Source organism: Orbicella franksi, chromosome 15, assembly GCF_964199315.1.
Source record: "Orbicella franksi chromosome 15, jaOrbFran1.1, whole genome shotgun sequence".
In the NCBI taxonomy this organism is placed as follows: Eukaryota; Metazoa; Cnidaria; class Anthozoa; order Scleractinia; family Merulinidae; genus Orbicella; species Orbicella franksi.
Genome location: NC_138159.1, coordinates 12,957,435 through 12,974,840, shown reverse-complemented (window position 1 = coordinate 12,974,840; position 17,406 = coordinate 12,957,435). Strand labels below are relative to the sequence as shown.

At 39.7% G+C, this 17,406-nt stretch overlaps 1 protein-coding gene across 2 annotated transcripts; it reads right to left on the bottom strand.

The window, feature by feature from the left end:
• Window positions 1-5,849: 5,849 nt before the first annotated feature.
• On the bottom strand, window positions 5,850-16,642 carry LOC145470105 (uncharacterized). Of its 2 annotated transcripts, XM_081453938.1 has the most exons (5): window positions 16,421-16,642; window positions 15,068-15,132; window positions 8,627-8,702; window positions 7,243-7,273; window positions 5,850-6,689 (listed from the first exon to the last, which is right to left on the bottom strand). In XM_081453938.1, the coding sequence occupies exons 3-5, from the start codon at window positions 8,696-8,698 to the stop codon at window positions 6,286-6,288; spliced, it is 507 nt and encodes a 168-aa protein (XP_081310064.1). In that variant the 5' UTR covers window positions 8,699-8,702; window positions 15,068-15,132; window positions 16,421-16,642; the 3' UTR covers window positions 5,850-6,285. The 2 variants fall into 2 exon arrangements, with proteins under 2 accessions (XP_081310064.1, XP_081310062.1); XM_081453936.1 differs by lacking the exons at window positions 5,850-6,689; window positions 7,243-7,273; window positions 8,627-8,702 and having other exon boundaries at window positions 9,214-15,132.
• Between the last annotated feature and the right edge of the window lie 764 nt (window positions 16,643-17,406).

The window sequence follows — 17,406 nt, the reverse complement described above, 5'->3', positions numbered from 1 at the left end:
AGAAAAAAAGTTGTTTTATTATTATTATTATTATTATTATTATTATTATTTTTGATTTAAAGCCATTTACGCGAAATCAGTGTTTGATACTATCAATTCAAGGCTTTGTTTTTGGGATTTGAAAAGTACTAGCTTCACAGTCAAATTTACTTAAGGATAGTTTCCATATTTTGTGGCATTACAGTTGTAGTCAAATATATACAAGTATGAAAACTTGTATGTTGTTATATTATAAATTGTTGAAACCAGGTTTTGTAGGGTGTCCTATCACAGAGTACTGGCCTTTGAAAGATTTTGAATTGTTTTTTACTTCCTTCTTCACACCTTTTCTTTGTTTTAAAAAGTAAAATACAACAAGAATGGTTCAAGATTTAAAAAGTGTTTATGAAGTAGCGTGATTCTCCACGTGATCTGTAATTACTGATAATGGAATTGACGAATTTTACCACGTCCACTTTGGGACATCATGGCTCGGTTCTAAAACCTATACTTACGAATATGCTTTAGTTGATTGTCCAACTTCCAGTAAATGCATTACTTGAGGAACTCAAGGAACTTGGGTGCTGCCTCTTGTTTACAGTATCATAGAACAGTTGAGAATTGAGTCGTGATCTGTTTATTTGATCAAACTTAGGTTTCTCTCCGGTAAATGGTTTTTAGTGTATGCTTGCCAGTGAAAGCTGTATTAAATGAAGTTTAGTTTAGGTTTAAGTTTAAGTGAAAAATATGGTTAGTGACAAAAATAGCGTGATAAACATATGCTTGCAATCTCTTGAGCCTTAAGTTGTTAAGGAAAGATATTTAGTGGATATGCATCTTACTAAGTGTTCGAAAATACATATAATCTTCAATTGTGAGAAGAGGATTTTGAAAAGGAGCCATACTGTATGTGAATAACAGAGAAGAACTTTCTGAGAAGTGTAATCCAGAGAAGAACGAAAAGGTCAGGAATCGAAAGTAAGATATTAAATAAATCTTGCAATTGAACTTGTTTTGGCTGTTTTACGTTAAGGAGTACCTCCCTCACTTGGCCAGTTCCCCCAAAATGCTCTCTACACGGGCGCCATCCTTTAACATGAGAATAAAACTGTGGTCGTCGAAGCCAAGTTTTGTGTAATTTTCTAGATCATAGAGTACTGGCTTGAGAGGATTGCGGTAAAGGTAATTAATAATTCAACTGTTTTCGATCCCATACTTTTCCGTTTCGTTTTTGTTTTAAACTGTAAAATTCATCATGATTTAGAGCGGAAATAAGTCACTCGGTCAGTCAGCCACTCGCTCACCCCAGCCTTCTTTTCTTTGAAGTTCACTTAACCTACAAATTCGTATTTGGGCCTGATGAAATCAATTGTTTTGTTCGAAGCATTCCGAAAATAATTAGATTTGCTTGAGTTTTCCCCTCATAAATCTTACTCAAGTTATTGAAAGTCAAAGACCGGGTGGTATAAAAGTCTGCGTCAAGCCGTCGTAAGTGTCATAAGAACCTTTTTTTTTTTTCTTGTCGGGATCATCGAAGCATGAAAAGCGTTGTGTGGCCGCGTTTGTTTTCATTAACCACAATATTAGAAGTGTTTCTATATAAATATCATTTTAGCGATTACAGCGTGACAAAAAAAAAAGGCCAAATTGAGAGCAGAAAAAAGCAACTTGTTACATGGTGCGGTATTACAGTTAAAGCAAGAAAGTTAACAGCGCGAGATGCAAATGGTGTGCAAGTGGTACATCGAACAAAATTCGCCATTTCATGTCAAGGTATCCCGATTGATAAAATCGCGAAATTGAGTGTTAAAAATCACAGGCGAACAGCTCTAACGATTTTTACTGACGGGACGGCTGCTCTTAAGTTACTTCATTACTTCTCTAAAAACATATTTCTCAGTTGTTTGTGCAGTTTGAATAAGGAGGACTCCTACTCAAAACCAAAAGCCAAAATATCTTATGCTATCACCATTCTGGACTGACTAGGAGCTCGGCGCTGCACGCTTAAACTGAACACCTATTTATCGACTCCATGTAACCCTCACCGGTAGTATCAAAAGGTCCAAAAGGGCAGTCATTTTCACGCCTAAAATTAAAACTAGCCGATAACTTAACCTCTATCAACCAAAATATAATTTGGAGTTTACACACACAAAAATACCAAGCGCTTATTCAATTGAAAAGCTCTGGAAACCCTTTACTGAAGAGACTACTTGAAATACAGACAAAACAATTCAAGTTCAGCTAATTAAATTCTGGTTATCAAAAATCGTTGCTACTAAAGCCTTCTTCTGTGGCTTTTAATTGAGGGAGAAGAAAAAGACTGCTAATTGTATCCTTAACTTTTGCACACGCACCATTATTGCAAAAACAGTTCTGTTCTCGCGGGTAAAAATCGTATAAGAATTTTAAGAATAAATTTATAATTGGCAGGAGCAGACATTCTTGTTTGTCCTAACAATCGCAAGCAAGTTGGAAACGAAAAGCAAAAGACAGTGTTAGTAGGTGCGCGCAATCCACGATCATGGGCCTAGTAGAGCAAAACAAAAAATCACCGAAGAGGCAATTGAAGAACACTGAACAAGCTTTATGTAAAATGTAATGGGGGGCTAAGCAAAGACTTCATGATACATACGGCTCAGACTCTTAACATTGAGGAAAAGCAAGTTTGTCTACGTTTCTTTTCTAAAAGACATAGTTTTTTTAATTCTTGGTAAACGCGCAATTTTCTCGAATTTACGGATTTGTTGACAAAGAGAGCGAAAGCGATATTTTCCCAAAGAACCAGAAACTAATGCTTTCCTTCTTCTTCGGATGGCGAGAAACCTGTAAATTAAGATAAAATGATAAACGAAAAGAGTGTGTCGTCGATGCAATCCATATTAATCATATCAGATCATAGTTCATGGAAGGAAATGGTTAGGAAGGCCGGAAAACATCAAAGAAGCAAACAATCAGGCTAAGATTTATGTTGGAAGGTCCTTGACCTTGTACATATTTTGTCTTATGCTCACTGACTGTGTAAGAATTACACAATCGGATTACCACCTTTTGTATATCGCCAGGTTTTGTGCAGGAACAATCCCCAAAAATAGCCAACAAAAACATAAAACAAAGAACTTTGGCCGGTTTCCTAACCATTTTCCTCTATTAACTATGATCATCATATCTACAGAATTTTATGGATTTATCGATTGATAAAGTGATTGACTACGCCGGGATAATTATGGACTTGCCGAACTGATAATGAAAAGAAGAAAAGATATTACACAGGGCCGGGAGTTCCACAGTCACTGATGTCGTTGAGCGGTTTCCAGCAGTTCTCCTGGTCTACTAATTTGGTCTTTTCTTACAACGACTTCAACGTGTGAACAGGTGAACACAAGCAGCCATGCTTTCATCATGAACAACTCTTGATCCTGAGCAAATACTCCGACTGCCAGGCTTTCTACATCGGTGAGACTGGCAAAAACCTTAACAGCATTGACTGGCACTCTGCTCAATGCTTAACCTACAGTGCATGTTATTTTCAACGAGTGACTCTGGAAAGCTGGTGCGCTAACTTAGAACAAACGCCGTTTAACAAATGTCAAAAACTCCTGGCACCTTACAAACGACTTGTCCACGACGTAAACGACACCGACAAACGGACCTCTAACAGACCGACTTAATTTCACTAACAATAGACGGATCGAAACTTACTAGAACCGCCCACTGATTGCTGACAAACTTTACAGGAGTCTTACAACCAATACCATCTTGGCTAAACGGACCAATCTCTTCCAACGGACCAGACTTTAACACCATCGACTGACAAACACTATTCACTTGACTATGAAGATGACTTCTGCTCAGGCTGTCGAAACGTCAGGCACCAACAACAGTTCTTTTGAGAACTACTCTTACCCTGATGATCACACTATACGAATCACTGATACTCCTGGCCATGGGTTCAAGCCATTTACTATGTCAGGCCCGTAGGCTGGGGTGGTTCGGGGCGGGGTGCGGGGAGGGGTGGGACGAAGCCCTCACTGCCAGAACAGGTCCGCTTAAATAAGCCAGATTATACAAAGTATACTTATCTCACCTGTAACTAACTCAAACTATGTCTATTTTTAATATATCTACTTTTCAATAACCTATTTTAATGGCATGACCTTACATATGTTATTCGATGTAATGATCTTCTCGACGGTCATGCCCGGCCCTACCTGGATCCGACCTCGACCCACTGCAGGATGTGGGGGCCTGGGGCGAAAAGTAGAATCTGGTCGTCATTCTGCGCTTGTTGTGAGCCAGGTATATATAATTTATTTTGAGGCGACGAGAACAGCGGGAAAGGGAAAGGAAGAGGACAGCTGAGTCATGTCAATGGCTGTACAGATGTATGTCAGTCACGTCGAAAAAGTCAAAACGAGACGGTACTTGTTGTTCAGAGCCGGACTGTGGTACTGTAGGTAGAGATTCTCTAGTTCTTTTATTAAACTGTAGTTTGAAGTCGTCTCTTCAAGAGTAACACTCAGCTCCCAAGCTTTACTGTCTTCCTCTTCCTTCCTTCTTTCCATACTTTATACCTAGAGTGCGCGCGGGCGGAATTCAGAAAACCCATTCAACGAGACATTTGTAAACCTTTTAGATTTTTTACTGCGGGAAAAATAAACTTTTATAACTATAATTTAAGGTATTTAACTTAATAACGGAGCTCCGGCGGCCCGAAGGGTCGCCAGGCGGAGCGCCATACCCATATAGGAAAGTAAAGGAAACCCATGTTGATTTTCTCTGGTTATCATGGCTAGCGGTATTGCTCGTGGGTGCGTATGCAAGACGACGACAGTGGAGTCGGGCAAGATGGCGGCCATAACCGAGCTAATAGGTTGACAGCGACATGCGGAATTGTTTTATAGGGTACTTCTTGGATATTGGACATCCATTTTATGGTCAATTGACAACTGTCAAAACAAGGTATCCGCTGACCAGTATAGCGTGACTATATCGCGGGCTAATGTTTAGAGTTCATCGAGGTCACGTGTTTTTAAAAGTTGACCGCTGACCAAGTGCTAGTTTTTGGTTGGATCGCGGGCTCGTGTCAGGTTAACTTGTTGTAAATCTGGCTAAAGCTAACTCAGGATTAAAAGTTAATTTTTCCTTGTGCACAAGAGTTTTTCAGTGCTTTAGTTTTGTGTAGTTTGAGATTATCCAAACTCAAAACAGAAGACCAAACAATACAAGAAAACCTCACCGCAGAGTTACAAAACCCAAATCAAAATTCTCAAAACTTGTCTACGGGCCTGTATGTCAATAAAAACTCTTGAATTGCATTGTCTGATGATCCAGTTTTTAATGACATTGCCTAGTATATATACACTCGGTGATCTTGGTTCTGTCCTCGTGTACCGCTTCACAAGAACCGATACAAAAGACCCAGCAATGTTTAACAGTTAAACAAAGGTTCGTAAAGAAAGGAGTACAATGGTTATTCCCTCTGCGTACCGGTACACCAGGACACAACCGTGATGTTGGTGTTTCAAGTAATAATCTGATTGGTTCGCTATCTCTGGCTAACGAACATTGTTAACGTTGCACGTTTTCCACTCATAAATTGAGAGGTCAGCTAAACTGGTTTCCTTTGTGCCTGTTTTCAAGATCACTTTATGTGTGTATACTAGAACAGTTATTCTTTTAATCTCGGTGAATAGTGGCAGAATATTTATCTCGATTTCAAAGAATAATTGTTAAATATTCCGTACCAATTCTAAGAGTTTCACATAAACTTGTTAAAAGTATTCTTCGCACCTACTCGGGTCATTTTTTTTTTCCAACTGAGTTAACTTCGCCTAGTTGGGATTCTGACAGTACGCGTCATGATATGGGTTAAACCCATCCGGCATTACAAGGTTTTAGGAGGAGGAGGTATGTTCAGACGCGGGGAGATATTGTTATGGAAAATTTGAGGCACATAAACACAACTGCTGGATTCAGCTCTCCATTAGATTCGATTGCCGAATCACGTAATACTCTTGGATCCAGTTTCAATATTTTTGGAACCTTTTTTTTTTTTTTTCTGTTCAACCCTTACTTCAATGGAAATCCCATCAAAGACCAGTGGATGTGTGACTCATCAGTAAACAGTGAAACTGCTTTTCATACACCCTTTATTCATTTACTGCTTCTACAGTTTTTACTCCCTGTAATCGATAAAATGCCATCAGCTCTGAAAACGCAGACAGTACTAAACTACAATTGGAAGCCGTTTTCCATTGTCTAAGTGAAGCCCAAGAATGGAATCTTTTATTTTTTTTTTTTAATTTATTTTCGGCCGTTCGCTTGAATTCCGACACCAACATTCCCCGAGTTGGTTCCCTGTTGGCCTACATTGCCACCGGTGGCCCCAAAAGACATCTGACGTTTGCCGTTCAGTTGATGCCCGACAGCAACATTCCCTGAGTTGGTTCCTTGTTGGCCTACATTGCCTGCGGTAGCCCCAAACGACATCTGACGTTTGCTGTTAACTTGATTTCCGACATCAACCTTTCCCTTGTTGATTCCTTCTTGGCCAACGTTACCAACATTGTTGCCTTTGCTTTTGTGTTTGTGCCTACGCCGGTAGATGGACGAAATGTATGGCTCCGGGATGTATGTGTGGATGTCTGGGATATATATGTCGGGAATGTCTGGGATGTATAGCTCCGGGATGTAACTTGAACGTGTTTCTATAAATAAAAGAAAAAGGCATACAGTACAACTGAACAAAAATCCGTAGCTTTCACTAAACAACGGTGGCTTTTTATATCGCGCTTGTAAAAACAGACAGAACAAATATATATATATATATTTTTTTTTTTTTTTTTTCTTGGCTGAGCCGTTGAATTAAAGCAACTAAAAGCTCGATCAGCAAAAGTATAACGAATGGATACAAAATAAACTACAAAAATTATTGCAGTCATAGTCGCTCGAAATCACTAACGAACGAAAATACAACTGAGCAGTCCCTACAAACCCAGATAAGGCACCCAACCAATATCAACTAGTGAATGCTAAGCTATAAACTTCGAAAAAAGAAACCATGCCCATTCAAAAAACAAGGTTCGTGTTCTTTTTGCGTTGGTTAGCCCAGGTTTTTATATTCACTGAGTTTTGGAAAGCTCAGCAGTATCAAGCTCAAAAGCTTTTCATGATCTAATCCAATTGACACAAAATCACGGTGTTGAATCGAGCGTTCTAAAACGAGGTAACTAATACAAAAAAACCGGTTTGTAGACTAACCAAGATCTTTTCCATCGTCTCGATCTTCGTCCTGTTGAAGAAATAAATAACTGATGTATATGAAGCATTTTTAAGCAACGTGTCATGAAAGAGCTCGCTTTTTAAGGTGATTCTCTAGTAAAAGAACCCGCCATATATTTCCCATGAAACTTGGTATGCTGTTGTTACAGGACAAGGAGATATTAAAAACGTAGTAAAAAGAGGGGGTCACTGTGCTTGTTTTCATGCCACAATGCTGACAAATACGGTAACTTAGGTGACATTGGTAATCTCGGTGCGCAACAAATAAGCTCGATTATTTTTCAGTGAAGCGTGTTATATCACACAAAGTTTGATTTTCTTTGATTGTTTATTCATCTATGTCCCAGAAAGAATTTCTTCAAATATCGTGCATTTTTTTATCCTTTTAACCCTTTGAGCCCCAACTACGCATATACACGTAATTAAAGGTCGTGCTCTTGATACCATTCGTGACGCCATCAATTTAAATGTCATCAGATATTCTTGATAAGCAGATAGGAGGACTAGCCTAGGCGGCCTTTCCGTACAATGGCCAGGTTTAGATATCGACGACATTCCGACGTCACAAATGGAAAAACAACGTTATCAGTTTTGGTGCAAAAACGGTGGTAAAATGGTCCACTATGTCTATAATCGATCAAGGTCCATTTCTAGGCTTCGCCCGTAATTAACATCCAACTTTTCACGGCAGCCAGAAAGAAGATGCAATGCGAAAGGTAGCCAGAGTAAAATGGCCGAGAAAAAAGGAACGGAAAGGGGCAACAAACAAAATTGAGAACGGGTAATGGCAAAAAAAAGAGTCCAAATTGGGGCTTATGAGCATGCGCGGAATTGAAATATTGCTCAATTTTGTATGTAATCCTCGAAAGCTCTCCTTTTGGTTAAAAAAAAGCTTTCTTAGCAAAACTCAGGCTTTTTTAGCGTCATGGCAGCCTAAAAACCTGACTAAACAGTTAAAAACGGTATTTTTTGGCGAAAATTTGATATTCCAAGTGTTAAGGAAACATAATTTGGCCATGAACTGTTGGGCCCGTTATGTCTCCCTCTCTAGTATTTATTTCATTTGCCAAAAAAGTAGCCATAGATTTCTGCTAATTTTTGTCTCAGTTATTGAGGATATTGTTCTCCGATTGAAATTATGAAATAAAAAGTGGGGGTCACCGTGCTCGTTTAAGAGAAAAGGAGCATTTATTTCGCTATCGAGCTTAGTTTGAGGGAAATCTCTTACGTTTTGTACGCGCACGCGCTCATGTGCGCGCGCTAATGACGCAAAAATCGTGCGCAATAGGGATGCGCAATGCAATACTAAGGAATCACCTTAAGAAATCTGACAAAACGCTAGGTACGGTGGTAACTTGCTCACCTGAGCTTGGTTATCAAGAGGGTATGATGCCACCAAGACCCAAGTTATTATGAAGGAAACAAAGCACTTCATATTCCTTAAAAGATAAACAAGTGAAACCAATAGATTGCGTAAATGAAGTTGCGTTAAGCTGAAAAGGACTTAGTCATGTTCAAGCAGTACAGCGATGTTTACTGACGTGATTGTTTGCATTTTTCCTAATTAATATAAGATGTCTTAGTAAATACATCATCTTGTATACTTGTTGACACCAGACATTTAAAGAACGTGTAGAGCTTAGTAACTGGCAAAATGTCAAGGCTCCCTTAGTTTAATACTCAAGGAGAAATTGGATTTTAAAAAGTGGAAAATTTCTGTGTGGCAAAAGCGCTAATAAACCCATACATTCTTTGTTATATTTTGAGTATTTAAACCCGCGTCACACAAAAGCTATGCAATATATAGGGCTCAAATTCCTTGGGACAGTTAATAGAGCTTTGCCCTTTCTGTACCTAGAGCTAGCACTTTAGCAGCTTGATCAGGAACTGAGCCTCTTATCCTAATGAGGCAAATATTGTAAAAGAAAATTTCCCGATTCAAGGCAGCCGTACTGTTGTCATTGTACCGTACCTAAACGCACGGTAATAAAGCCAATTGATAGATCCTTAGTTACTCCTTATTTAACTTATGGTTTGGTGGCCTGGGGCCAAGCATATAAATCACACCTTGAAAAGCTTCTCAAGCTCCAAAAGCGAGCTTTTCGCTTTATTTATTTTTCTGAGCGAAATCAACACACGATTCCTTTATTTATTGATGCCAGTGTTTTACCGTTAAAATTTTTGTATTATGAGCTTTTAGCTAACCTTATGTTTGAAATAAGACACAGAAATGCTCCCGGAAACATTCAAGATCTCTTTCAAGACATTTCCGATATTCATTCTTACAATACTCGATCCTCTGTCTCAAATAATTTTTACACACAAAGTTCTAGACTCTCAATTCAAGTGAATTCATTTTCTAGAATCGGAACAAAAATTTGGAATGAAATGCCTATATATTTAAGAAAGCTTCCAAAAAATGTCTTTAAGAGGAAAATAAAACAAATACTTTTTGAAATTCTAGCTTCAGAAGACTGTTATATTGATCTTACAGAAATCGTTCAAAAAGTAAAGCTGAATTTATTTTCCTCCTAGTATGTATTCATTAATACTCAATAATTTCGCTTTAGTGTATCTGTAGTCTCTCGTCGTAACTGTTGTTAATTATTATTTGTAATATCGTTAGTTTATTAGTTGTCTTTAGCCATCGTTGTCAATTCTAGTCTCTTTAGTTCTCTTGTTACCTTCAGTTGTATTTAGTTGTACCTAGTTGTATATTAATAACTCGTCCAAACATGACCCGCCTAGATTAGCTCAGCTATCCGCGGGCATGTTATAATTGTAATTTTAATTTGATAACAAATAAAATGTATGTATGTATGTATGTATGTATGTATGTATGTATGTATGTATGTATGTATGTGTGTGTGTATGTATGTATGTTCCTTTATTTTATGTGTGTTACATTCCCTATTGTCTTCTATCCCAGAAGGCTGCGTGGGCGCGCTTCAGCCTTCCGTCTGAGATTTATAGAGATGGTTGCGACGAGACCGCTTAGTAATACTGTCAAAATGACACGTTTGCTGCAGTTCTTAGATGGTCCTGTCTAAGCGCTATAAGCCAATGTCAGGTGGTCTTGCAAGGGCACTTCAGACATTGGAGAAATGATGCGGTCAGCCATTTCAGGTAATGAAGGCGTATGTTGAGTCCTTGCCCAGGGACCTGCTCTACAAGAAAACGACAAAGACAGCTTCCTTAGCTATGCTGATTCAGCTCAATTTATCTATCATACCTTACAGTTAATGACCCTGGCAAGAGTCATTGCACAGCTACCCAAATGGATGTAAGCCGAACTCGTTGAACATTTGAAAACGTTGAGGGTAAGCGACAATCAGTCATACCAAACTTTACGAAAGCTGTAGATTCCCTTAATTGAAGAACGATCATATGTATTGAGCCATCCCTTCTTCAGAAAGCACCCTGAAAATGTCTACCTACACTATGACAACAACGGAACCAGAATCCAGCCCGATGTACCTTCAACCCTACACACTACACCGCTCTGAGGTATCCACACCTACCAAGGAGAGAAATGACTTTGTTGAGCAAAGGGAGATTTGCTTCAATGGTATCGATTCAACTTAAGGGACTAAATGTCTTCAGTTAGTGCGAGGTGCATTCAAGGTTTTGAAAAGTCGCATCACACATGTTTGCACCCTATTGAACCCAGGCAGAGGTAAACCAGCAAATAGTGACTCAAAACAAAAAAAATGTCAACCAGGACTTGCTACATGATCAAAGTACTGCTTCCACATGCTCCACTACAGCTGCAGCTAACTCTTGTTAACTGCTGCTCCAGGTTATGCCACTCACAGTAATAGGCAACAGCGGCTGTCAAATCACAACTTATGGTCTATGATTGGTCTGGATTCAGATTTTGACATAACGATGATAGACCCTTTTCTTGTAAGGTTGTTGAATATGAAAGTACCCCCAAACAAACTTTCACTCACAATAGTGAACAAGACTGATGTACGAGAAGAGGGTTTGACGGTTGACGTTAAGAGGGAAAGACTCCCATCCCACCTAGTAACAACGTCCAAGAACACTTGCTATCATGTTATGCACTGGCTGGAGTATGCTTCATGGTTGCCGAAAAGTGAAGTCCTTTGGTCGAGTACAAGACAACCTCATCGACGAGAAAGATGTCGTCCTTAGCAACCATCTTGAGGAATTCTGGAATACTGAGTCCTACGACAACAATTAGTGGGTGGCCAAGCCCATGTCTGAGGAAGATCTAAGAGCCTTGAACTTGATGAAGATGGTTTCCTCCTTAGCTCCAACTGGAGCATATATAGGTCATTGACCAGTTCAGTTCTCCATCGGCTTCTGTCCTGGCAAGCCTTCCTAGCGTGTTCCAGGTGTGGCCCCACTTCCTCATTTCAGACTCCAAGCCCCTTCTCCAGGAGTTCCTTGGGCGACCCCTCTTCCTCTTGCCGTGAGGGTTCCAGCATAACGCCTGCCTGGTGAGGCTGTTAGCCGGTTTCCTTAAGGTGTGACCTATCCACCTCCACTTTCTCCTTAATATCTGAATCTCGATTGGTTCCTCGCCTGCTCTTTCCCACAGCATCTCGTTCGTTACCCTGTCTGTCCAACTGATTTTTAAAATTCGTCTAAGGAACTTGTTGGCGAAGGACTGCAGTAATTTCTAGGTCATTCACTGAGTTGATCTCCAAGTTTATGAACCATAGAGGAGGATTTCTTTCACATTGGTGTTAAAAATTCTAAATTTGGTTCTCCGTGAGATGACTCGGGAGGACCACACTTTCCTCAACATGTTGAAAGCTACTCTTGCTTTGTTTATCCTGACCCTGATGTCTTCATCGCAACGCCCGTCAATGCTGACTACACTACCTAGATAGACAAAAGATGTTATCTCCTCCAAGATGGTATCCCTCATTTTGACTGGTCTGTTGTTTGTACAGTTGACTTTCATAACCTTGGTCTTGGTCACACTAGGGCGCAGGCCTAGCTTGATTTAATAAGCTGTTAACTGTGCTGTTTTGTCTTGCATTTGATGGTTGTTGCTTGACACAAGGGAGACGTCATGTGCAAACTCTAAATCGTCGGGTTGCTCCCCCAAGTTCCACTGGATCCCATTTCGCTGTTCGCTTGTTGTTTCCTTCATAATCCAGTCAATAGCAAGTAGAAACAAAAATGGTGCCATCAAACAACCTTGCTTGACCGCAGTATTGACCGTAAAGCTCTCTGACAGTCCACCAGCATTTAGGACTTTGCAAGACATCCTATCGTAGGAGTTTTTGATGATTCGAATGAATTTCCCTGGTATGCCATAGTGTCTCATAAGGCACCAAAGAACACTTCTATCCAGGCTATCAAAAGCATTCTCGAAGTCGACAAAGTTGACGTAGAGAGAGGTATTCCATTCATGCAATAGAGTGTTCAGTTATTATCCTAAGTGTGATTATCTGGTCGATACAGGAGCGGTCCTTTCTGAAGCCAGCCTGCAGATCTTTCAGTGTAGCACCTACAGCCTCCTGAAGACGTAGAAGGATAATTCTGTTCATTAACTTCACTTCCACCGACATCAAGGATATTCCTCTGTAGTTCTTACTCTCCCGGCGGTCACTTTTCTTTGGCAGTTTTACAACGTAGTTCTCATTCCAGTCCTGGCGCATCTCCTCCTCTTCCCATATCTTACCAAAGAAGCCATAAAGAATATCCGATGATAGATTGGGATCTGCTTTCGGGGCCTCTGGTGGTATGTTATCTGGGCCAGCTGCTTTCCCTGCCTTTAGCATCTTTATTGAGCTCACAATCTCCACTTTGGACGGCCTCCCACAGTTCACATTCAACTCACCTGATGCCTCCTGAATTGATCGAACTTCTGGAGGGGGAGGTCGATTTAGGAGTTCATTGAAATATTGTCCCCACCGCTTAAGCTGCTCATCTTCACTTGTCAAGATATTACCCTCCTTATCCTTTACTTGGCTGCTAGTCTGTTGAAATTTACCTGCCAGTTTCCTTGTGGTATCATACAAATCTTTCATACAGCCATGTGCTGCAACCTCCTCTGCATGCGTCGCTAAGGCATTGTAATATGCCCTTTTATCTTGTTTAATCATTCTGCTTTACTTCTCCATTTGCTGCCTCATACTTCTTTTGGGCCTCTGAATTTTCTCTCCTCGTCCTGCTCTTATTACACTCTGATAGCCTCCATGGCTCCGGTGTAATCCATTCCTTATGCTTGAGTGTCTTATTCCCTGGCACTTCTGGACATGTCCTGTTAATACTCTCTTTGATGTCATTCCATTTATCCTCTATGCTCAGATCTTGTAGAGGCTGAAATCTATTGGACAGCGACACCCGGTATCACTATCTTTAAGGTAGTGCACATTGTACTTTATGCTTTGATTTCGTGCTTTGTAATTGCGCTTCAGCTTTAGTCTGACTCTGGCAACAATGAGGTGATGGTCAGATGCAGCATCTGCCCCTCTCTTGACCCGAACATCCAGAAGAGATCGTCTAAACTTCTGTGAAATGCACATATGATCAATTTGATTTTCTGTTATGTGGTCAAATGATAACCATGTTTCCTTGTGGACTGTTTTGTGTGGGAACAGGCTTCTGCCGATGACAAGGTTGCGGTCTGCGCAGAATTCTGCAAAACGTTCGCCATTCTCGTTCATCGCCCCCAAACCATGTTTGCCCATAACCTGCTCGTATCCTCTGTTATTCCCTCCCATTTTGGCGTTTTACCCACCCACTATCATTACAAGATCTTTTTCCTTCGCTTTGTCAACTATTTCAGTAAGGGCGTGGTAGAAATCATCCTTGTCCTCCTCATTTGAAGCGTTCGTAAGAGCATAACACTAGATGATATGGGCGGTTATCTTTTGATGTCTGGTCCTGAACCTGGCAATGATAATCCTAGAGTTTATAGGTTCCCATGAGATCATGGCTCTTCGCGATTCTGATGTTAACATAAAAGCGACACCCTCAGTATGCGGTGCTCCGTCTTCCTGATGGCCAGAATAGATGATAGTTGCCATCTGTCAGTTTCATCTCTCCTGATGAGGTCCACCGTAAGGGCCTTTAACTTGATCAGAAATTAAATCCGTAAAGAAGACGCTCACTACCAGATGGAGCTTCTGTAAAAATAAAACAATCCTGTGCTTCCTTATAACCGAACACTACCTGATGCTAAAGAACTGGCTTTCGTCCTGACCCATAAATAGAGGTCAAGTACAGAGTTGATACTGAAGAATGTGTGGCTTAAGGGTAGGCAAGAAAACTGACCGAAAAGGAACCAGCCACAGTCAGAAGCACCACTTGGCGTCTGAACATCACCCAGTAAGCAATCCAAACAAGCCGGGTAAATTGAGGGTAGTGTTTGATGCAGCTATAAGATGCAGACCTTTGAATGAATAGCTCTTACAAGTACCTAGTCTGGCGAATGATTAACTACTAATGACAAACTTTGACTGGGAACTTAAATTCCTGCTGACGTTTGGCACTTGAATAGGGTTAGAACTTTAAGTAGTGGTCCATTTCTTTCTTTCCACACGACCAAATTATTTTACGTCCGTCAGCAAAAAGGGTTTTTTCAGATCAGTCTCTTAAGCCCCATTCCGACCAGGTTTTAATTTTCTTTGTATGATGATAGGGAACAGAATCTCCTCTTCTCGTAAGTTCACTGTACTGAGGAATATCTAAGCAATGATAATGATGAATCTTGCAGACACAGACTCGTCCAAGTGAGGTAAGCAGCCTGGATAACAAAATAATTCATGTGGTAATTTCGGGATAATATCCAAACTAGAGCCATCTTGGACCCATTCACCTAAATTTCTTGATTTCGCAAAACGACAAACGGACCACCAAAATCAATAAAGCAATTTTAAAGGGCTGTTAAGAAAATAAAAGGAATATTAGCATGAAAGTTCATTTTTTGGAGAATCCAAGAACGATTCAATTTGGAAAATCGTGCCATGAAAATATAAAGTTTTAAGAACAATTAAATGTCATACCAGCTCCTCCCAATTGGATTTTTTTTTATTCTGAATGATAAGTGAATGTACAGAAAGTAATAATTACATTCTGCAATGCTGTTCAAGAGAAAAAGTCGAGGACGTGCGCCAAAAAAAAATGACATTTGGCTTAACAGGAGTATCAACATGTGGCTGCTACGGCAATATCAGACACATACAGAAACAGTTGCCGAATTATTCCTAAGAGGAGCGCATGAATAAACAGTCACCGATCGTACATTTCGTTTTCAAAATTTGCAAGAACAAAAACCCCTCTAACCAGGAGTTAAACTTCCGTTCCGTCCGTCCGTCGATCCACGATAACATATTAAAGAAATTTTTCTTGATGACTGTCAAGTTTTACTAATACAATCATTAAAACAAAATTATTTTAAGAGAAGAAGCCACATCAGTCCTAAGTGGCTTTCGTGTGCGTTCTCTATCCAGATTCAATTGAAATTTGAAAATGTTGGCTTTCCTGTAGCAAAATCTTAAGAGCAAGGAGAAAACCAACAGCAAACTCATCCCACATCGGACACCAAAACGGATTCGAACCCGGGCCACGTCGGTTGGGGGCGAGTGTTCTTACTATTACAACGTCCCTGTTCCCCTGCATTGAAACCCTTTTTCTAACTATTTTGCTCTTTTGTAAAATTGCTTTGGTCATTTGTGTGACCAAGTCATTGTTAAAGGGAAACTTTCGTTTAAAGCATTATCCATGTAACTGGCTAACAAAGAGTCGATTTTACCCGTTTTCCCATTCTTTACTTTCAAAGTCCAACAAGCAGTTGTCTTATACATAGGCGGCGTAATCACGATGGGACTTCCTGGCCCATCCTCTCTTGCTCTCTCGCACGCCGAAACAAATTCACGAGACAGTTGTATTCCATACAAAAAGAAAGCAACTGAACGCGAAATTCTCATCAAATTGCACATCCTAAACTAATCTACGGTACTGAGTGTAACAATGAGTTTAAAGGTAAAAGGTGTGATTCCTATTCTGCCATTAAAAATATTTTAAGCGCTTCACCGTTTCACAAAACCAAAAACTACGATTAAAAAAATCTTCCTTTCAGTTACCCCGAGTGGGTGCATGGAATTACAGGCAGATACCATGATAATACCAAGTTTCTAACAATGTAAAACCCACAAACAGCAAAACTTACTGCAGTGTAGCCTCTTGTTAAATATCCTCGGCGATTAGTGAAACCTTCTTAACAGGCCAAATCTGTATGGAGAACTGAATGTTATCTGTGGCAGTGCCTCTTTTTAAAAGTTTTAAACATGAATCCGCAATTGACTATAAAATTGACACCTGTACATTGAAGAAAAGTATTATTCAATTTCACTTTACAACTAACAGGACTTGCTTGCACCTGTAAAGTTTGGAAACAGCGCATGCCCAACTTTATTTGTCTAGGGAAGACTTCTAAATATCTACCAGCTAATGAAATATTTTCGCCCATCGAAAAAAACCGGAAATTCGTCCTCAGAATAGAATGTTTATTGAACGCAACATCAACCAGAAATAGTGTTCCGACTAAGAAAAGTTTTTGAAGTTTCAAAGTAAAATTTAATGCTAATGTTTTGCCCGAAAGAAACAAAGACGAAGATTTTAGCAAAAGAGGACAAAAGGGTTTGTCATTTGTTACTAAGGGAATTGTTTTTCAGTTAGAAATTAATTTGAATAACATGTGATGCAAACTGTTACCGAAATTGCTCTTTTTTGTCATCCATCGTTTAGTTGTAATAACCACTCTTCAGCTAACAATAGATTGATCGAAATAAAAACTGACAAGAACTAACTGGCCTTTGGAAACAATTACTTTCCGCGAAATGATTACAATAAGTTATGTTTCAAAAGTAATAAAACGTCGTCCAACTAGGAAGGTAATTTGTTTTATTTGCACATTCTGAGGTACAAAAGACTTACAACAGAGATTCCTGCGTGCATGCAAAAATAAGGTCTCACTATGTAACGAACTTACTAATATTAAATGGTTCTTTTTCATTGACTAAAACTGCCAAGAAATTGGTCTACAACTTAAAACAGCTACTTTCTAAACTGAATAGACAGAATAAACAGTTTGAAGTAGCCATTTAGAGGGTAACAACAAATCGTCCACCAAGGAATTTAATTATACCTTTATTT

Bases quoted from the DNA above. Each gene is read 5' to 3' on its own strand.
- LOC145470105 (XM_081453936.1), bottom strand. From the start codon at position 13,349: ATGATTAAACAAGATAAAAGGGCATATTACAATGCCTTAGCGACGCAT.